Source organism: Euprymna scolopes, chromosome 23 (assembly GCF_053919585.1).
Source record: "Euprymna scolopes isolate OS-2025 chromosome 23, ASM5391958v1, whole genome shotgun sequence".
NCBI classification, from domain to species: domain Eukaryota; kingdom Metazoa; phylum Mollusca; class Cephalopoda; order Sepiida; family Sepiolidae; genus Euprymna; species Euprymna scolopes.
This window is the reverse complement of record NC_136504.1, coordinates 15,710,957-15,734,138: the sequence shown is the minus strand read 5'-3', so window position 1 is coordinate 15,734,138 and position 23,182 is coordinate 15,710,957. Positions and strand designations below refer to the sequence as shown.

At 32.3% G+C, this 23,182-nt stretch overlaps 1 protein-coding gene across 7 annotated transcripts in view; it reads right to left on the bottom strand.

Moving 5' to 3' along the window:
- LOC145245773 (uncharacterized) overlaps positions 1-23,182 on the bottom strand; it is a 723,444-nt gene that overhangs the window by 143,964 nt on the left and 556,298 nt on the right. For all 7 annotated transcript variants that reach the window (XM_080107384.1, XM_080107381.1, XM_080107383.1 and 4 more), the window contains one exon: positions 22,815-22,849. In XM_080107384.1, the coding sequence (XP_079963510.1) occupies positions 22,815-22,849 (35 nt within the window). The remainder of the gene's footprint in view (positions 1-22,814; positions 22,850-23,182) is intronic.

Below are 23,182 nucleotides of genomic sequence, written 5' to 3'. Positions count from 1 at the left end.
ATTTTCCTTCTCCTAGACTAGTTGCATAACTGAGATTTGAGAGTTTAATCTATTCTACTATCTAATCCATAGCTGGAGATAGGATATATGGGTCCATACCTTTTTTGAACTTGATATGCCAATTTCAGAATCTTCATTTTATGTGCATTTAATTAGTTATCAAATAGGCAGAAAACATTTCTATGAAGGGTTTAATCTCAAGCACTGTCCTACGGCAGTTAAGAAAAACATATGCACTTTAACATTACTCCTACCTAGTTGAAATATAAACAGGCAATTAATCATATCCGTGTCAATAACTTGAAAGGGAAACTAACAAAGAAATAGGCTAGCCTAAATCAAATAGTGATATATTAAATGAATTGATATCAGGGATTAACTTTAAGAATCAAACTTTATATATAACCAGCAGGACCCATTAATCGGCATTGCCTGGTGGAAGCATGCCTCCCCCTCATAGAAAAATTACAGTATGGTTGTTGTTGTTGTTGTTGACCAACCCTCAACCTCATGTTAAAAACAGCTTCTGGAATGAACACCCCCAACCTCTCTCATGCGCAAATACTATGAACAAGGAATTTTGGAGGTGGCAATGTCAGTCTTATATTTGTTCTTCGGTCATGCATACTAATCTGGTGGTCAGTGATTTTAAGTGCATAATACAGGGCTTTATATTAAAAATACTATTTGTATCTGCTAAATATAAATGAGATTTTCTTAATCAGCATAGTGGAAAACCATAAAAAAGTCATAATTTTAAAGAAAAGTGTGTAGGTGGATTTAAGATAAAAATTTATCTTAAAAAAAAAAAAATAAATAAAAATAATTGGCCTATAATCAAACAGCACCCCCTTGTAAAAAATAAAGTATGGTTGTTGTTGTTGTTGTTGCCCAACCCCCAACCTCCTCATGCTAAGAACGGCTTTTGGAACAGGCACCTCCAACCTCCTCATGTTAAGAACGGCTTTTGGAATAGACACCTCCAACCTTCTTATGTTAAAAACGGCTTTCGGAATGGACACTCCCAACCCTTCCTCATGTGCAAATACTATGAACTAACAAAGAATTTTGGGGGTGGCAGTGTCAATATAATTAAATTTGTTCTTCGCCCGTGCACACTAATCTGGCGGCCAGTGATTTGAAGTGCATAATACACAGCTTTATATCGTTAAAACTACTTGTATCTGCTAAATATAAATGAGATTTTCTTAATCAAGATAGTGGAAAACCTATAAAAGTCATTTTAAAGAAAAGTCTGTAGGTGGATTTAAGGTTAGAATTTATCTTAAAAAAAATAAATAAAAGAAAATAAAAACAATAGGTCTATCATCAAACAGCCCCCCTTGTAAAAAAATAATGTTGTTGTTGTTGTTGTTGTTGTTGTTGCTGCTGCTGCCCGCTCAACCCCCAATCCCCTCATGTTAAGAACGGCTTCTGGAATAGACACCCCACAACCTCCTTATGTTAAAAAATGATTATATTATGACTAAATTTATCTAAAATGTCATTCTATAGTTAAATAAGATAGTGGCTAATAGTCTAGACATAATATATTTGTATGTGGCATCTGTTGTTGCAAACCTATGGTACTTTGGTCCAAAGGGGAATTTCTGCAATCAAAATATTATATAGGAGATAAATCAATTTATATTTAACAAATTTGACACCCAGGCAAGAAATGTTTGGGAGTCTTGTCCCTACTTACCACAACTATTATCAGAAATTTGTTCTTCAGCAATATTGAATTTTCTTTCTCATGTGCCCTTATTCTAAATTCTTGACCATGGACCAGCATCGGTGAACCGTTTCTTTTGTATCAAAATGTGATGTTTTAATTTTAATTTAAACGGTTTCAAACCGACATAAATGGTTGCATACTAACAATAAATTTAAATATAAAATAATTTTTTTTTAATTAAGATTATTGGTTTAAATTAAAATTGTTGGCTTAAATTAAAATTATTGGTTTAAATTTAAATTATTGGCTTAAAGTAATCAAGTAAAAATTTAATTTCTATGTGATATTTAATTTTCATTGAAAAGATTATTCTAGAAAATTTTAATAAATTTTAAAGATAAAACTTTCCCTGAAAAAGATATTATGCAACTTTTTTTTCAGTTATGATCGGTTGGTGTAGTCTATTGATGGCCGGTAACAAATTTGAAATAGGGGCATGTGAGCAAGAAAATTCAATGACGCCTGTTTTTCTAGCGTGATGGTCTTCATGAAGTTCGTTTGCTCATTTTCCATAGAAAATTTGTTTTATTACTAAATTATTTTATACAAACTGAAATCAAGATTTCATGAAATTGTGGGGGAAAAAAATGGTTCTAATATGGATTACTTTGCTAAAATAGAAACAATTTGATTCCTGTTGAAAACGGAATTTAATTATGTCACCTGCAACAACTTAGAATGAAGAAACATATAATAAAATAAATTAAATAAATAAAAAATCATAAAAGAATTTGGTGAAAAACGAAATACAAAAATATCAAAAATGCAAAAAAGGATTTCTGATGTTTTATTTTAGATCGTGGATTCCACGAAAAGGTTTGTTTTAAGACATTTTTTTTTTTTTTAGAAAATGAGAGACAAGCGGTGGGGGAAGGAGGAGCAGGAGGAGGAGGAAGCAGAGTTAGATAGAGACAAAGTTTTAGGTAGGAACTGGAGTCAAAGTTATAATTTATGCTATCTTTTATTTACTTTTAATCAATTGTTTATTGAAATCAAAAATGCAATCGAGTAAACTACTCAAACAAACTTTTAAATCCAGCTTAGTGCATCTCAGTTTCTTTGCATACAAGTCTGCAATTTTAATCCTGTGTCATTAGTAGGGCTATGACAACAACATATTCTTTTCATTGTTTTGACTCTCGAGTATATATCCGACAATTAGACACAGTTTATCAACCGAGAATCACATCACTCTATATAAAAGGATATAAGATGTTAATGGATACACTCTCGAGAGTCAAAACAATAAAAAAAAAAGAATATGCTATTGTCCTAGCCCTAGTTAATAGTTGGTAAAAGAATGAGTAAATTATTTCGTAAACATTACCCTCATGACAAAATTAGTTATAGTCTTATAAAAAAAAAAATCAATAATTTAATGACGAAACTATACCGGAATAAATGAATTTAACTTTCAAAATCCTATTAAAAAAATAATAATTTGTGAAAAAAAAAAAAGAAAAATTAAATTACACTTAAAAATACAAGATAAAAAAGGAAACAAAAATGAGAGTAAAATGTCTTGTGCAACACCTGGTAGTTAGTTGTTTTCTTTGTTTTTTAGTAAGAGTAGGAGTTATGACAATTATGATGCTATCGTGGTGATTTGAACTGATTTGAATACAAACAGTTGCGATGCTATCGTGGTGATTTGAACTGATTTGAATACAAACAGTTGCGATTCTTTTGTGGTTGATTCCTTTAAAAGTGGCCATAAAAGTTTTTCATTATTCACTCTCATAATCAGCTTCTACCTTAAATACAACAGTAAAATACTACTGTATTAGTTTCATCTAATACTCTAAACCAGGGGTCTCCAAACTACGGCTAGTGAACCAAATATGGCCCACCAAAATCTTTAATCCAGACCACGAAGCTCTTGTGGAAAACATAAAAATATGCAGGAAAAATTTTTTTTTAAATGGAAATGTGTGAAGATAGCGTAGAGGTTTTTCTTTTTGTTCACAAAATGATTAAAAGAATGATATTTTGGAGAACCAATTTCTCTAAAAAGCAAAGCTAATGAGCAAAACATAAAACATGTCCTGGTTATTTTTTTTTGTTTTTAATTTTGACCCGTGTAGCTTAAAAAAGCCAGTCATATGTCCCCCTGTTTGAAAACTTTGGAAAAATCTGCTCTAAATGGTTCTTTGAATATAAGATATTATTTTACCCACAAGTCTAAGGGGTGAAATCATGGATTAATACCTTTAATAATATGTATGCATAAGTGGAGTCAATATATCAGATGGAATTTTAACTTGACTTGCGATTCCATAGTTATCGTCATTATCTATTACTAGACCACCCTTCCTTCTCCCATTAAAAAAATAAATAAAACAATCGAATGTTGTTAAGAGAAAGAAAACAAAGAAAAAAGCGTAAAACTTTGTCTCCAATTTACAATGCAGGATCACCCTCGTCCCTTAACCAAGCACTTTTAAAGACAAGACTTTGTTGGTCATGCTGTGCGTTGTAACACAAGAGAGTTCACCCATAAAGCAATAACTCTAAAACCACTCCCAAAATTACTGAAGATGCCCGGGATGCCAGTTGAAGACATGGCATGGTTACACACCATTAAAGCCAACATCAAACCTAGCTCTGATTTACAGACCTACAGTGTTCGCCACTGGTCCAAAGACTGGTTGCCCATAACTATCTTGGCTGCTGCAGACCATCGTGCGTAGTCTACATTCATTCAGGATGCTCTGTTCTATGCGAGGAGCTAGCTCAACTCATCCTAGGTGAATGCTGCCAAGTCAGTTAAAATATAAAACTTACTGCTGTAGTGCTTTAATATCGAGCTTTTATTGTCATTGTGATGCTGATGATGAAAAAGGGCATTTTGGAACGGAGAGATTAAATATATATATATATATATATATATATGAGAGAGAGAGAGAGAGCACCTCCAGACTTTCACTGGAAGGGTACCAAAAGTACTTGTGATGCTGATGAGGCTTACTGCTATGCAAATTTCAAAGAAATCCAACAGATATTATCAAATAAAATTCAATCATAAACTGCTGTTGCGCGAATGCAATGCAATTGCAACAGTCAGTCATATGGCCCCCTGTAGACAGCATAAGAAATCTGGGGAGACTTGTTGTCCCTCAATCTCCAGGGAACACCACCTGTTTTTACCAGTGAATGATCATCAGCAATGACTTGTGTGAAAACTCCTCATGAGTAAATAATAATAGTAATTGCTATCTGCCATTCTTGAGATGAACATTGTGTTGTATATCAGATTCATCAAGATTAATACAACCACAGTCCCGGGATTACTATGCTGCCACCTGCCAATTCTGATATCACCCTTGACTAACAAAACAATTCTTCCATAAGCTTCAGGTATGAGTTTGCAAACTAAAGCTTGTTGGTCAAAGCTGTCATCTTACAGTGAACATGGCTTAGCCATTCGTTCACAGATAAGTTTAGACTTAGAAACTCAAGCATCCTGCAACACATAAGGCAGTCAAAGTTAACATCATTTTTGATCTGAAGCCACATTCACAACATCCCTCCAGTTTTTTCTCAGTGCAATCAAATCTCTCTTAATTATCTGTTTACAGTTCGTTTTTGGCTTGCCACTTCTTTTTCTATTAAGAGTCCGTTGGAGCACTTGGTTTGCAATTCTCTTAGGGGCTAGTCTTGGGGTATTCGGAGATAACCTAAATGTAGTTTGCACATTACTAACAATACTAACTGCTGGTGCAGACTTTTTGGTTGATAGTCTGAACAATCCATTTGATCCCTAGAATCTTTCTAAGGCATTTAGAATCAAACGCATCTAAGTTCTTCTCTTGGCTATCAATCAGCTCTTCTGATCTTATTTTATATTTAATCCTGTGGGTTGAGTCATACACGCTCATCACCAAACAAGCTCAGTAGAAATGTTGGTCCAGTGATTCACCAGGAGGAGGTCGATTCTTGGACCTTTATTATTCCTCATATTCATAAATGACCTCCTTGATAAAATTGTCTTCGAGATGGATATATTTGCTGATGACACTACGCTCTATAACAGACACAAGGGGAAAACAAATGAACACATATTCAAGGCATGGGTAGAATCCCTAGAGGATGACCTCAAGTCTGTAGTTGAATGGGGACAAAAATGGATGGTAACATTCAATGCTGCCACCAAGACTAAGCTTCGTTCCTTTAATAATTGCAAGAACCCTTTTCAATCTAATAACCACGGCTAATGATACATTATCTGAAAGTACGTTGTTCAAACTCCTCGGCTTAACATTCACAAGGAACATGAGTTGGAACAGATACATGTCAAGGCTGCTGCAAAGAAGGTGGGCTCTCTCTATCATACTAAAAAGTACTTACACCTGAGAGTGTCCTGTACCTCTATAAGGCCACCATTCGCCCATTTATGGAGTACTGTTGCCATATTTGGGCTGGTGCATTTGCTACTAGTTTCTCACTCAAAGGAGAATCATCAACTTAGTAGGTTCTGTACTGTCAACATTCCTCTGCTTGATTAACAAGTATTTTAATGGGAGGTGCGCTAATGAACTACAAGCTCTTGTACCACCTCGACGTAAATACCCCCAACAAACCCGACAAGTAGCAAAATTCCACCCCAACACAGTAGAAATCCCCAGATGTCAGAAAGCCTTCTACTTAATAGTTTCTTTCCTCGGACTACTAGACTTTGGAATTTGTTCCTGGGTCCCTGCTTTCTTGACTGCACTAACATGCAGAAATTCAAGTGCAATGTAAACAGACAGAATCCCTGCAACTTATGTCCCTGGTAGTAGTCCCCTACATTAAAGTAGCACTGTGCTTTGTTTCGGGGGAAAATGCAATATATATTTAAAACAAAATATTTTTTGTAGTCGTCTGACAATAAAGAAATAGTAAGAAAATAACGTATTTTTATAATTGACGCATATAGAAAATATCCGCCATTGTTTTCATTTCAAACAGAAATAAGTTGAAAATGACTCGCTTACAGCATACAAATGCTTGTTCATGGCCTACGAGTTGAAATATCACTTGTTAAAGAACAACGTACTTCTAGGAGACTAAACATTTCCCCTGCCAACAACAACAACAACAACATCTGTTACTAATTTCTCACTCCTGGACAAGGTTCAAAAGAGAATCGCCACCCTGATATGGCTTGAACTGTCATCTAAGCTTCAGCCTCTGTCCTACCAACGAAATGTTGCATCCCTCTGCCCATTCTACAAATATCTGACGAACTACAAGCACTTGTACCCTCTCAACGTAAATACCCCCAACAAACCGACAAGTAGCTAAATCCCACCCCTTCACTGTAGAGATTCCTAGGTGTAAGAAAGCCTTCTACTCCAATAGTTTCTTCCCTAGAACTGCTAGACTTTGGAATTCCCTTCCGGGATTCTGCTGCTTTCCCAACTGTACTGACATGCAATATATATTTCAAAAAAGAAAGAAAAAAAAGAACAGGTAGTATTGGTTTACTTAGTATTTGTAGACAAGTGGAGTATTACTTGAGCTGTATAAGCAGATACATAAGGACAGTTGTAAGAGAGCATCAGCAGACAATATGCTTCCAATCAAACTAAAGAGGGAGGAGAGAAATTGAAGGAGGTTGTGTAGCAAACCAAAGAAAAAGAAACAAGATATCGAGAAGTTATTTAGAGAAGTTCTTGTTTTTCTTTCTTTTAAAAAAAAAACTTGAATTTTAAGTAACAGGCATCGAGCAATTATCTTACTTTCCTCTAAAGAAGGAAAGAAAGAAAAAAACATCATGTAGAGACATTTTTTTTTTCTCAAAAATTATAAGAAAAACATCTGTAATGATTTCTTATATACTTCTAATGAGGAAGTGGGAGGAGAAAGAAAAATCAAAGGAAAATGCAGTAGGGGGTCCAGTTTTTGTTTTGCATTTTTACAATATATATATATATATATATATATATATATATATATATATATCTGCTGAAAGAAAAAGTGAATAATAAAGAAAATGCAACACTAGTTAAATTTTTATTTAGTAAGCAGATATTTTTTACTAATAGAATATTATATTCAGCGGGCAAAAATCATAAATTATTTCCATTGTAAGAATAAAATTTCTTAAGAATTATTTCCTTCAGTTTTTTGGTTCCGCAACAAAGGACGGATTGGACCTAGTAATTTCACTCCCATTCATTCCTCTGATCATTTGTTCACACTTTTCTCAAGAACCATGCCTTGGATTTTTAAAATATTTTGCACAAATATTAGTCATGGTAAAAGTAAATTTTTGCCAGGACGGATTTTCCGGGATAAACTCTGGTTGCTCTCATAGGGGGCATTATAAGGGTAAAATTGCCCCCAAATCGTTCATCTGTTCATTTGTTCCCACTTTTCTTAATGAACAACTCTTGGACATTTTTGAAATTTTACACAAACATTGGTCATGGTAAGAGTAAATTTTTCACTCATGGAGGAGAACCCCACATGCTCGTTTTTTTTTAAAATCTGATTTCAAATGAGAGAAATAGAGAGATAAACCGAGAAGACAAAATAAATCGTTAATTTTGATGCATTGTTCACGTATCTTGTACTGTTGTAGTTTCATACATAGGACGGCAACATAATATCACGTAATAAGTAACAGCATAATCACGTTGACACATCGGTTCCTGTCAGATCACCAAAGTTAAGCAACATTGAGCCTGGTCAGTACTAAAATGGGTGACCATTTGAGAATTTCAGTTGCTGTATGTTGCTTATCTCAGCATTGCTTCTAGGCAGTCTTTGGCCTTACCTTGCTACCAGAGCCAAGCAGTGCCAATTTAGGAGAAGTGTGAATGGAAATTGTGCAACCCTTGCTTCATACTTTCATGTGTAGCTACTCCTATGAGGGGCATCCATTGTCTTTCAAGATTGAACGGAGGCATTGTGTAAGTAATATTTGTAATTAATAAAAACGACACCAAATCCAACTTGAAATACATAGATATTTTTAGAATTCATGACTATTAGAATTATCATGTGCAAAAATTGAACTATTTACAAAATAATGATTTTTTTTGTAGTCGTCTAACAATAAAGAAATAGTAAGAAAATAACGTATTTTTATAATTGACGCATATAGAAAATATCCGCCATTGTTTTCATTTCAAACAGAAATAAGTTGAAAATGACTCGCTTACAGCATACAAATGCTTGTTCGTGGCCTATGAGTTGAATATCACTTGTTAAAGAACAACATATTTCTAAGAGACTAAACATTTCCCCTTCCAACAATAACAAGAACAGCATCTGTTACTAGTTTCTCACTCCTGGACAGGGTTCAAAAGAGAGTCTCCAACCTGATATGGGCTGAACTGTCATCTAAGCTTCAGCCTCTGTACTATTGACAAAATGTTGCATCCCTCTGCCCGTTCTACAAGTACTTGTATCCCCTCAACATAAATACCCCCGACAAACCGACAAGCAGCTAAATCCCACCCCTTCACTGGACAGATCACTAGGTGTAAGAAAGTCTTCTACTCCAATAGTTTCTTCCCTAGAACTGCTAGATTCTGGAATTCCCTTCCGGGATTCTACTTTCCCAACAGTACTGACATGCAGAAGTTCAAGTGTAATGTGAACAGACATCTTGCTGCTCATCTCCCTTCATAATATCCCTGCAACTTATGTCCCTGATAGTCGTCCCCTACTTCAAAGTGGCACTGTGCCTTGTTTGGGGTGAAAATTAAATGCTTTCTCAAGGAAAGACAAAAGAGGAATTAAATGAAATATAACAATGATTAAAACAAGATACTCCTCACATCCAAAATGGATACCATTTTTTCTTTATTCCATTTTTGCTGCTCTTTAAAACAATAACAATGAGAACTGGTAGAAAATATCAAGAGAAAGAAATGGTCACATTTGATACAAATAAGTATTTATATTTCACACACGCACACTTATCTGTATGCATACACACTAGTGAAAATAAAAAGGGAGACAAAAAATCTATTTTGATGCGTTTTGTTCAATACACAATTTTATAGGTTTTTTTTTTTCATTTTGTTAATTATTTTTTATGCCAGACACATCAAAATGCAGAAACATTATGGCCGCAAACTCATTATTTAAGTTTTGACATTGCTTCATTATTTGCGAATAAGTTCATCGATGAGCTCCTCTAATCTGGGTTTTTTTTTGGGTTTTTTTTTTTAGTCCTGCTAGAGACTGGCATTGTCGGGCATAGATCTTATGGATATGAACACAGCTAGCAATGTTGTGACTGTGTTGGATACTGGGGCTCAGGACACCTGAGGTAAGCAAAAATGAAGATTCAACCATCAATTTGGCATAAAGCACTCATTCTAAGTCAACGGTTTATAACTTTTGCCCATTTTTAATGGACAAAAAAATCTGGTTTGCGAATAATTTGTGTTTGTCCAACAAATAAGTAAAAAAAAAAAAATAAATGCAACGTTTTTTTCCATTTAAATCATCCTTCAGTTTCTCATCAAAAAATCATAAGATTCAATAAAAATGATGACGTTTCTTTTTGTTTAGACTGTTTAAATTAAAATAATATTCTTCCGAAATATGTTTAAATAATAAAGTGTTAATTATGTTTATATATATATATACGTGTCATACTCACTCTTAAACTATGGATTATTATGAATTTTTTAGCTTCCTACAAAGGAGGCAAAAAGGGACGCAGAAATTCTTCATTAAAATTTAAATCTGAATTTTGTGAAATTTGTTTAACAATAAATTATATAGACATCCATCAATGTTTCCCACATTTCAGTCTCTTTGAAACCTAGTAGATGATGTTCTTTTCTCTTCCCTGCAGCCTCTTTCCCACAGAAGAGATGTTGCAAGCCTGTCTCTGCTCTATCGTTATTTTCATGGCAAGTGCCCAACTGAACTCCAATCTATCATTCATTTGCCAAACTTTAACAAAAACACTCAACTAGCTACAACCACTATCAACAATTTCCCTCTGTGCCTAAATCTAAACTCAGATTCTATGAACAAAGCTTCTTTCCCAAAACTGCCTGCCTGTGAAACCCTGTTCTGCAAGCCTGCTTCCTGGTTGAATCCAATGTAAACAAATTCTTTTCAAGCCATCCCCATAAATCATCAAATTCTACCAAATTTACACCATTAACGATTACTACACTACCACCTTACATTCATTAACCTTTACTCTCGAGTGGCTTTCGGACCTTGATAAGTGGTGACTCCCAAGTAAGGAAAAAAAGTATTGTAAAAGGTTTTAGAGAGCATAATATAGACACAACATCCCATTTGAAATCCAAACATTTTAGATTTGCATTGAATTTGATCCATAGTCGTTAAACAAGAATGAAGCAAAATTTCCTGAATTACAATTTCTTAAGACCCTTAGACTTTAATTTTTAGATATTTTCGAGAATCAAACTCATGTAATGTATTTTAATCAAAATTGGAATAAAGATTCTAAACATAAAGTTTAGTAATTTTATAAGGGACATAAAAGTGGTGCAAAACTGTTGTGCTTGAGGATTTAATTGTACCCATCCAAAAATGAATATTCTAGTAATATATATATATATATAAGGTTATGAGGATTTTATGAAGCATAAAAACGATGTTTTTTAATGAAATTTTATTTTTTATATTTTAAGTGGTCCTCCGTTCTTGATCACAAAAAAATTGCGAAATAAAAATGAGAGATGTTGAAAAAAAACTGGAAATTTGTATTTTGGGCTACATTCATTCCTTGTAACAATGTCTTATATATATATATATATATATATATATATATATATATATATATATATATATATATCGAGAAGTTTGTCCGGTTCAGAAATCAATATGGTAACAGTTTGAAGATTCCCATGAGAACTAATGGGCAGACAATTTTATGAAGACATTAACGCTGTCATGAAAATTTACCCTTGAAGTCATTTCAGGTCATTAGGGGCCACTTAGTAGGAAAAAAAAAAAAAAAAAGTGAAACGCATTTCAGATTTCTCCGAAATGAAATATGACATTAATCAAAAAATTGAAAAACAAACACGAATGTAATCAATAGAAGACATTTTTGTTTCTGATGTCTGTTTATTGCCATTTACACAATTTTGGGAATAATTTGGTAGAAAAATAAAATCAATTTGACCTTTAATCAAAAGTGTTGCTGACTTACTGAGTCCAGCTCTATTCTTATGGAAGTTTGGAAGTTTTGAATACAATAATACATTTTTATCAACCATATTTGACATGGAAAAGTTTACCAGTTTTTATAATAATAAAATTATGTTACGACAACTTGTATGCGTGTGTGCATGTGTTTCTTGCCTTTTATGTGACTACACATCATTTTGTGGGAGGTGGGGGATTTCAAAGTTAAGCATAAAAGATGAATGAAAACATTATTTCCAACTTAATCATGAATAAAACAATTTAGTTGAATTAATAATTAAATTATCAAAACAAGCGATAGTTAATTCAACTTTCGATTTTGTAAAAAAAAAAAAACAAAACAAAAAAACAAAACAAATGATATAGTTAAATAATAAAAAAAAGCGAGAAAAAAAAATCCAGCGTAATGTCTGGTAAGTATAGTTACTGTTTAATAAAATTAAAAAAAAAAAAAAACTCCCTATGAATTGATTGGTGAAATTTCGCTCATGTTAGAATCAACATTTCAGGTCATATTAAACATTCGTTTCCTACAGAAGAAAAAGGAAAAAATCCTTTCGCATTGATTAAGCACTTTGAAAAATATTGCATCAATATGTAATGAATCACATGAAAACTAAGTTTTTTGTCATTCCTCACTCAAAATTACAGGCAAATGTCTGTAATAAGTGCAAAACTTTCTTGTATCATTTCAATAATTCTTCATTTAAAACAAATCTTTTTAAAAATGCTGCTTGGCACTAGTTCAAAATCACTTCCATAGTCTAAATTAGGCATTCTCAACTTAGGGGTCCATGGAATATTTCTGGGGGTCCACAGGCAAAACATAACAAAATGGGGGTCCGCAACGATATTTTGGTGGCCCATGAAGAAAACCAATTCAGAATAGTTTTTATTATTAAAAATTTAATTTCTACTGTAATTTTGTATAGTTTTTTTTTTTTCAATCATTCAAGTTATTTTAACTATAATATTTCTATTTTCCAAATTTTGCTTAATACTCTTTACACTAACTTAATGCCTGAGTAACCTTGTCGACACTTTCTGGTGAGGGCGCCTCAGGTAACAACCGATAAACTTGCTTCTGCCGAAAGCCAGGAGGCAAGGCCAGAACAATTTGCCTCAGTCTGACGTCAAAAAGGCCACTATAATAGCCTAGTTTCTGTCGGATGGAATGTCGAGGTTGGAACCTCGATTAATATTAACTGTGAAGTCAACAGACTTTGTTTTCAGACTAAAAAAAAAAATAATTTGTGAAACAATGTATCTTTTGTAGATATTAATTAAATTGTGAGCAAACAAACAAATGGACAGAAATACGACTTTATTATAATGGATAAACTAAAATAAAAAATATAACTATAAAGAGTTAAAATTTAAATTTAGCTCAAATAAAACTAAACATGTAATGTTCACCTAATCACCGTGTATTTTCCAACAAAAAAGCTTGGATTAATTGGACAACTATCATTATCTTGGGTGTTAGAGTCACAATCTGCTAGCTGCTCCCAGCTGTCCAGGTCAATGCCAGTCAGTTTCAGGCTGCATTTGCATATGTCCTTGTAGTGGAGAGCTGGGCGACCTCTAGTGCGCTGCCCTATTGCCAGCTTGCCATCCAAGACGCCCTTGTGGATACCTAGGTAGCTGGTAGCTTCTCCCAGAGGACTGTAGCGCCTGGTGAGGTGCTGAACTGCAGGGAGTTAGTGGGAAGAGGAGAAGACAACAGAAACCTGATGCTGGAGGATAGGAGACAATACAGAAAGCAGTACCAAAAGGCATCAAAATCCAGAACACCATCCTTCTTTCTGTGCCCATGCGGCAGAGACTGCTGTACCTGAATAGGGCTCCAGAGTCACACTCAAAGATGTCTAAAGACAATCCGCTGAAACACCAAGGTGCATGTTATTATCTCTAAAGATAGAAGATTGCTTACAGATTCACAATGTTTTGGCCAATGTAACCTCCAACCTTTTTCAAATGCATCCATCTAAGTTTATTCGCATAAATACATGGCCTAATACTTAAAAAGCAGTTCTAAATGAGTCTTCCTGAGGCTGAAAGTTCAATCCTTAATACAGATAATTAAAAACTAGTGGGGCCTGTGGACATTTCACAGCAGCATCTTTCATATGTAATATATTGTTGTTGAGCAGTCTGTGGACGTTCAACATGAATGGGAACCTGGCGATATTATTGTTGTCCTTTTGTTAAAATTATAAAATTTGTTTCTTTCAAACAGAGAATTTAAGACGCTGAGAGCGTACACAATGGACAAACGATTGAAAAAAAGTAGAAATACATTGTTTTGTTTCAATAATAATCATTTTAAATTAAAAATGTTTTTATAGAATTAAAAGACATTTAACTTACTCTGAGTCTATTACTTTTTTTAAATAAACCATGACATGCATACGTACATTAAAGCTACCGATAAATTATTAAATATTTCAAAACCATTTTTATATTACAATTTCAAGAACAAATTTACAATGAGAAATCGTATCAAGGAGTCCATTAATACAGGATAATAAAGTCTCATTAAGAAAATAAACAGAAAATCAAAAGTGAAAAAAAACATGTTTTTTTTAAAACGTACGGCCAAAAAGTAACATCATTTTTTTTTTTTTACATTGCGTCTTAGGTGATCGGGAGATCCTATTTATTAAAAAGGAGGAGAAAAGGGGATGACATACTATGAAAATTAAATTAGCCTATCTATATCATACTAATTTAATGTTTATAGTATGTTTATCACCCTCTATACTCCTTTTTAGGATCTCCCGATCGAATAATGTATAATCAAGAAACTGTGACACACATACATACATGCGTTAAAGGTACTATTGTATTAATACATAAATAACAAAATTTAACACTACTAATTGGTTATGGCTACTGGAATGAGAAAAATCTACCTCTTGCATTAAATAAAGGGTTCAGTTTAAAAGTCGGTAAAAGTTCCAGAGTTCCACATACAGAATTTCAAGTTTGGTTTGGAAAGAAAGGAAAACAATCAACATGAATATAAGTAAAGAGTTCAGTTTCAAATTCCTTATAGATTTCCATGTTCAACATGGAGTTTCCCAAGTTCAACTATTATGTTCCTAAGTTTGGAAAAATGCACCTAAAGAAGGCTCAAGGTTATATCGGCCGGAACATTGTGAATATAACAAACCAAGATTAGAATGATAATCTGAATAATCCAAAATTTCTATCAGGGTTACAAAGTCGGAGGTGTTGAAGGCGTTTACATCAGACTCGTAAGAATGCTAGGAATCAGAGTCTGATGTTTTAACTCCCAAAAAATCAACAGTCTAAATATTGGAAGACTCTAAAGTAAGCAGTTGGAATCAGATATTGTGGAGTTCTAGCTGTTGGAGTAAGAATTATAAAATCTTAGGAGTTAGGGTTAGACTTTATGCCTTCCGACTTTGCAACCTTGGTTTCTATGGCACGAAGAGCGTTTTTACTTTCCTGATTCTAAAAATTCTTTTGAATAAACATGGAAAGTTCATCCAAACCAGAATTACCAAAGAAAATCTCACGAAATATGAAAAGCAAAGAGAAACAATACAAATGGATCTCAGTACTTTTCTTTTCATCTTTAAAATTCTTGAAGAATCAACCATACATTAACTTCCTTCAATTTAACACTGATTGTTTAGCAAACATGAAAACATCAAATAAAAACAAAATGGTTGTTTTTTTTTGTTTCAGAATTCTAATAGACTTCTTATTGAAAATGAATTGAAAAAAAAAAAAAATCTGATTAGACAATGTGTAATATTTTATTTAAAAATTAGCCAAGCATAACACAATTTGGTTCATTTTTTTTTATAATCACTGCACCATGAAAAAAATGTCTTATTCTTTTCAAAATAGGCCAATTTTAGCATGAATTCACAGATAGTCATAAATTCTTACAATCCTGGCACATTTTTGTGACAAAGAGTTTTGTGTTTTTTTTATTTAAAATGTTAACTTAATTAGGTGATACTATTAGAAGTGCCACCATGTTGCTTTTTGTAAGTATTCAACTACTGAAGCAGAAATCACTGACTATATTTGACGTTTAGCTACACAGAGCATTGAAAATAAGGTTCACAAATCACTGAAATGTCAAAATAGTGACTGCTCTGTGCTGCAGTAGTTTAATAAAGAAACAGACGATGACACGTGAAATTATATTATAAAAATTATGAGACAACTTTACATATGTCTGTGTGTGTTTCTATTTCTCATAGCTACATAGACTTAATATTGTTTTTATGAATAAATAATAATTATATATAAAAAGAACCGATTATTTAATGAAATTAAGGAAACGTAAATTATCCAGTTTAAAATAAATACTTTAACTACAAAATTAAATCTACCAGAATGCATTTCATTCTTAGTTCACAAATCAGAGTTTTGTTAATAATTGAAAAAAAAAAAAGAAAGAAAAAATGAATTACTTTGTAACCCTTCAAAATTTGAAACGTTATTTCTGACAGCAAAATTCATAAATTCTCATACACTAAAATATTGAGAGATTTTGAAGCTCTGTTATCCAGTAATTTTATAACTAGATTAACACATCAAATAACAAAATTAGTTATAGTTTTATAACAATTTTGGTTCACTTAATAAATTAATAATTAAATGTTAGCATAATAATAAAATTTAACTTTCAAAATTTTATTTAATCAAACAATTTGCTAATAAAAAAAAAAAAAAGAACACATAGTTAAAAGTGAAATAAAAATGTAAACAACTCCCAGACAACGCCAGATAAGTACGACTAGCAAGCGACGAAGGTTTATGATTATCAGAGTAATCAATTCAAAAACTGAACTTTTTCAAATAATGAGACGATTTCTTTATTATTACATGATTGCAAAGAAAGATCCAGAATTAAAATGACAATGTTCAATGTCTTGCCTTCTTAAGTTGTCAGTAAATTATTGTACTTGTGTAGTTAAAAAACTAATTAAAAAAACAAAAACAAAAGCAGACTGTTATTCCAGTTAGTAATGGTCAGGCAGATTATTTAAAAAAAAAACAACAGTAAAAAAAAAAACTTGTATTAGTAAACCGAAAAATTATTGGGATGAAATAATAATTTTTAAAATGGAATGTGCCATTTTCTCAGAGTTTCGTTTTCAGATTAACGTCATTTTTTTAAAACAGATATAAAATCTACTTCTTAAATACTTTTGACAGTACTTATAGTTTCGACAAAAGTTAAGATGGTAAGAACAAAAGACAAATAGGATATGGAAAACAGTCATGAATGAATATAAGTGATATTTTTTTAAAGAAGAGTCAGTTTGAAATTTTAGTTTTGAACTTTAAAATATCCATTTAAGGTAATCAGTTCTTTTAAAAGCAGATAGATCAGTTCATTATTTATGCATTACTAGCAGGATCTGTGGAAATTCTATAGCAGACTCTTTCATATGTATTGATGTTGGCATTCTGTGGATTTCCAGTGTAAATGGAGCTGCTCTGATATTATTGTAGCTCTTTTGTTAAACTGCAAAAGTATTTATCTAAATTAGCAGGGATGCCCGGCATAGCCCGGTCATAAAATATGCTTAAATATGATATTTGAATTTATACAGATTTTGTATACATTATTATAGAGTCAATTTTCTATCGATTCATATATATTACAAAGTTGTGATTTCAAAGATAAAAAAAAATATATCCATATGACTTGGGTGCATCAGTTTGAATCGAAACCGAAATCAAAACATATGAAGAAATCTTGGTAAAATTATCTATTACAAGAAATGGAAAGTCATAACAATTAAACGACAGTCACTCAGAAGAAAAAAATGTAAGCGTGACACACAAAATAACACACACGCTATCGTATTTATATATAGATATATGGCTCTTTTAACTTTAATGACCTCATTTAAACTGTGGACACATATATAAGTGGTGCGATGATTAATCGGAATTTTTAAAAATCAGAACTTTTTGATCTATCGAAAAATTTTGTGCCTATATTCCAATGCCAAAAACGATTCTTTTTATTGCTTATGGTTTTTGTTTTGTTTAAAACTTAATTTTCCATGACTCGTATTTATGACAAAATGATAAATATTAACTTTAAACTATGAGTAAAACTAAAATCTATAGACCATTTCCACAAATGTATTTTTTATGTTTGTGAAAATAAGTTCATTGTTGTTTTTTGGTAATTTGACCCCCAACCTCAAAGAAAAGAACCCTATATTTAAAAATTGTAAAAGAATTGGAATCAGTAACTGTATCAGAATCGGAAATTTAAAACAGAATTGGTAATTGTATTGGAATTGGGCAAATATTGGTAGCGTCCTATCACTAATATATATATATATATATATATATATATATATATATAATAGACTCTCCCATTGATTTTGATGCATGAGCTTCACCACAACAACTACCGTATATACTTGTGTATAATTCAAATTTCTGGGAGATGATTTTAAGGTTATTTTGGGGGGTTCGACTTATAGATAGGTAATGTTTTTGGAAATGTTGTTAAAGAGTGACTCAGCTCTCGGTCATAACATAGAAAATGCCATTTTGTTTGTGCACTCAGTATATATCGGCAATCCTAGTAGTTAATCGCACTCTTTCTGAACCCAACTGCAGTGTGTTTGCCAGCATGTAAGCACATGCGCGGTTTTTCAGTGAGAAGCTTAATAATAATTGGAATAGTTTCCGCAATGTTCACTCTCTAGATGTGGCTATAGGCCTAAGTTCGATATGATGTATTCAGTGATGATATGAAAACTTTTTTAGTAGGTTAAGAAATGTAGTGTTTACGATATGTCGTTCTCCCCTAAATTCAACAAGTTTTAACAATTTAATGACAATAATTTAATGAAATCATTTAATGGCACTTAACGCATGCGTTCACAATATTACGGTATATTACAGCTCATGCAATGTATGCGTTTATGTTATTATGGTATTTGACATAAATTATGTCTAAAAGCATCTAAGTGCGCAACAAGTTGATTCTATATATGAAAATCGAATAGAGCACACTATCGTAAATGCACATATTATCGCTCGCGGATGCTGAGAAACAATTTATAATCTGCTACTCTTAAAGATCACATCTCAAAGCCATAGAGAAGGATGATTCTCACTATTACTTTATAGATGCATTCCTTCATGTCCAAGTGTATTCCTTGTCAAGACCAGTTGAGATGGAAAAATACAGACTGTGTTGTTTCTATTTGCCATCCAATCTCATCAGTTGCATACTATGATGTAGGGGAGGGTAGCACTCTTTTCTCTGAATTGTTCCACTGAATCCTAACCATATGATATTGATTAGTTAGTAAAGAGACATTAAGTACCATGCATTGAATCGCAGGAAGGTTGATCAGTCAAGGAAAACTTGGAAGCAAATAATTGGACAAAGAGGAATTTAGAGATTGCTGGCCCCACTGAACTGTAAGAACTGGAAAGTGAGCTTGCAAAATATCAGAAACGCCTGAACCTTGAACAACGGAAAAGTGCCGTTAAATAAACAGATTAAGAAATATCAGATGTTGATCAAAACTTTAAAAATGAAGATCTGCATGTGGAATTCCCTATTTCAGTTCCGGAAAGAATAAAATGGCAATTGTTTTTTATGTTAGAAAAAAAAAAATGGACCAATCATAGCTGAGTGCTATCCAAAATCTCCATTTTTATTGGCTACTATGATTTCTCTAAATTGTTCCATTTAGCATTAATCTTTATCTTATGATGCTGAGTGTTTAGCAAGCGAGCATCAAAAACTATTTTTTTTTTTTTTAGTCTTTGATATAACTCAACGAAGGATGGAACCCCTGGTCTCCCGATAATCATTAAATGCAATAAGTATGCCCATTAAAAGTTATTACTCTTTCATTGCGTTTGTAATTTTTATTTTTATCCTGCATATATTAAAGCTAAAATAACTTGAAGAGTTGAGAGTTGAATTATCAAACATAGATATTGTTGGGTCATAGAATGGGTTGTATATTTTTTTCAGAATGCTTTTTATGTTTCTGAATATTTAAGATGGAAATTGGTTATTCATATTATTTGCATTCTTAAGACTACTGTTCTCATCTTGAGTGTCATTTGCACAACGTTCCAGCCGATGTAACCTCCATATTTCTCGGTAATATTTCTGTCAAACTTGACTGTGGCACAGTGGTTAGAGTACTTGAAAAAGTCAATTGTAAAAGTCAGATTCTCCTGAAGGTTGTAGGTTCAATCCTCAGTGTTGGTGAATGAAAAATACGATTGCGAATTACTTAGGATCTCTATCCAGTCATGGTTGACAGAACAAGAGTAAGCTACCTCCATAAAGTAAATAAAGAGTTCTGTTTGAAATTCCGTTCAGATTCCCAAGTTTGACAGAAACATTCTCATGTTCGACAAGGTACACCTGAAGAAGGTCGGAGGTTACATTGACTAAAATGTTGTGAAAATAACTCTCCAAATGAGAGCAGTAGTTGAAAGACACCAAATGCTATGGGCTTTGTCACACCTATGAAATTGATATTGTTGCCGTTATACTTACTCTTTTGTTTAAATCTATGCATAGTTTATAACTAATCAAATAAAACCCTGATTTTTATTGAAAGAGAAACTGTTAAAAAAAGCAGAGGAATCAATAAACTCATACAGCTTTCAACTGTGAAAGCAGAAATAACAAAAAAAAATAAAAATATAAAAGAATACTCTTCTGAACTCCAAAAATATATTATAGATGTTAAAAATTAATGCTCATCGTTAATGTACGGTCAAAAGTTTTTAAAAAGGAATTGTGAAAATATAATCTAATTTTACAGAGCGTCACAATTTCCTCAAACCAAAGCTATTAGGTAGAATGGTTAAAAACAAAAAACCAAAAAAAAAACATTAGTTTTGGAAATCATCAAACACCATGCAAGCAGCAGACCATGGTTAAAATGCATTCCCAAAATTCAGCTCAGAGATATGTTGATTTTTTTTTTTTCGTGGTTCAATTTTAATAAGGGCTAGCAAAGGTCAATCAAGGGCATTGGAAGTGAAGAAGTTAAAAAGTAAAATGGCCTAATACTCAAGACAAATGTATCAGCTTGCTCATGCAAGATGGCTGCCTCAGTGACAGTCAATCACAGGTCACATTACCTAAAGTTGACGGCAACCATCTTCAGCTTTTCTGCAAAAACGAAAAGGCTACAAAAGTCACCGACATAAACAAAAAATAAAAAATGAAACAAACAAAATTAACAAAAAAGAAAGAAAAACTGAAAAGAAAACACTAAACTTTTTCAAAATAATTTCGTCTGTAATAAAATGTTTATCTATATCTCTATAAAAGTGAGAATGTGTGTGTGACGACACTTCTCAACCTATATATTCAACGAATTATTGATCTACAGACTTGAAGTTTGGTATATAGGATATTCAGACATGTGGAAAACTTTTTAATCAGTTTTCATCCAAAAAAAAAAAGGGGAAACTAAGGGGTCAAAATTGAAAAATCGATACTTGGGAATCAACAGATTTTTACCTGTTAGTCAACTGTTTCACGACTTTGCATGCACGAATCATTCAAATTATGTTAAGAATAAGTTGGTTTCAACACACTTTTAGAAATTGTGTTGTGCTGGTCTAATGTTATCGTACTTGGCTCACTGTCTTTCGGTTTCGATCTCAACTCGAGTATTTTTTATTTTACTTACAAAAATTGAACTGTTTAAAAAAAACTCAATACTCGCATGCACATGTCTCAGTTTCTTTCTGTTTTTTTTTTTTAATTTAAATTTTTTTAAGGAATTTAACATTACATTTAATACCAGGTAACACCGAATACATCTTCTAGTATTATTATAGAAGTAAGCTTCTTTTATTCATTTTAACAAAATTGCTCCAAACAAGACATGAAGCCACTTGATATAAGGAGCTAAAAAACACTTTTGATAAGTGCTATATAGATAAATTAAAATCCAGAAAACAGCAATTTTTCCCTCTTTGTCAGAAACATAACTTATAGAATGTGAGGACTAAAAGACAAAATAAGGGGATTTTATAATTAGTATTATAAAACAGGCCTTTTGGGATTATAGGGATTTTTCAATGATTGCAGAATAGAATTTTAAAAAATATTATAACAAAATATTTTTTATAATTGTAAACATTTTATCGTTAGACTCTAACAGAAAACGTTTTTTTTTAGTTTTCGTTTATAGACGTTTTCAACTGAAAAGAGACTTTTATAAAAGTGATATTTTTTTAAATGTTATAGAATGTGTTGTGAATATGGATTATCTCCTCTTTGATAATGCAAGCTATAAAAGATGTTAAGCTTGTTAAGTAGACGAGTAGTAAGATTCTTAATTGAATAAAAGATTACTAGGCGAAATCTCTTGTCCTGTTTTTATTACAATTTATTTAATTAAGAATGGAACAATTTATGCGACCGGAGCAATTCACAACCGAATGATTGTTTGTTTATTCCACTGCTATGAACAGAGGTTCCTGCTGCCTTTTATAGGCATAGGACAAGGTTGTTTTTAGTTATAAAACAAGACTTACTTTAACAATTATAGAATGATTATGTCAATTTTTTTTTTTTTTTTCTGTTTTATTTTTTAAGAAGAATACACACACTTTTTTGTTTCATTGGGATGGTTATAGAAGAAAACAGGACTTTTCTATGACTGTCATGGGCATTTAAAAGGTTTTGCAGCAGAGGACATGCTTACATTTTTTGTAGAATAGGACCTAAACAAATGTTGCATTTTAAATCGAGGATAATTTTATTACAGTTGCTAATAAAATAAAAATTAAAAATGAGAGAAAAAAAATTAAATAGAAGAGAAAAGAAAGTCATTAAACTGAGTCGATATTTGCAAGAAAAGCATAAAGATTTACAAAAAACAAAATAAATAAATAAAAGACCACAATTCTGTTTTACCTTTCCCATCTGGGTATCGGAATGCTCTGATTGAACTGAAAAAACAAAAAAAAACAAAAAAAAACCATAAAAATTTGATTGGTAATGATTGGTAAGTATTATCATCACAAAACAAAGGAAAGATGAATATATAGATTTTGCTTTCCTCCATGTAAGCGTTATTTAAATTTAAATTATTAAAAAAAAATTTTTTTACAAGAGATTCAACACTTATCACGGCCCAAAGGCCACTCAAGGATAAAGGTTAATGAATGTATGTGTAACGTTTACACACACGGTAACATGTACACACCATCGCAAGGAAACCAAGACAAGGAATAACTCGACTCACTTTTTCCCATTGAAACAACAGACATTTCTTTACAGGT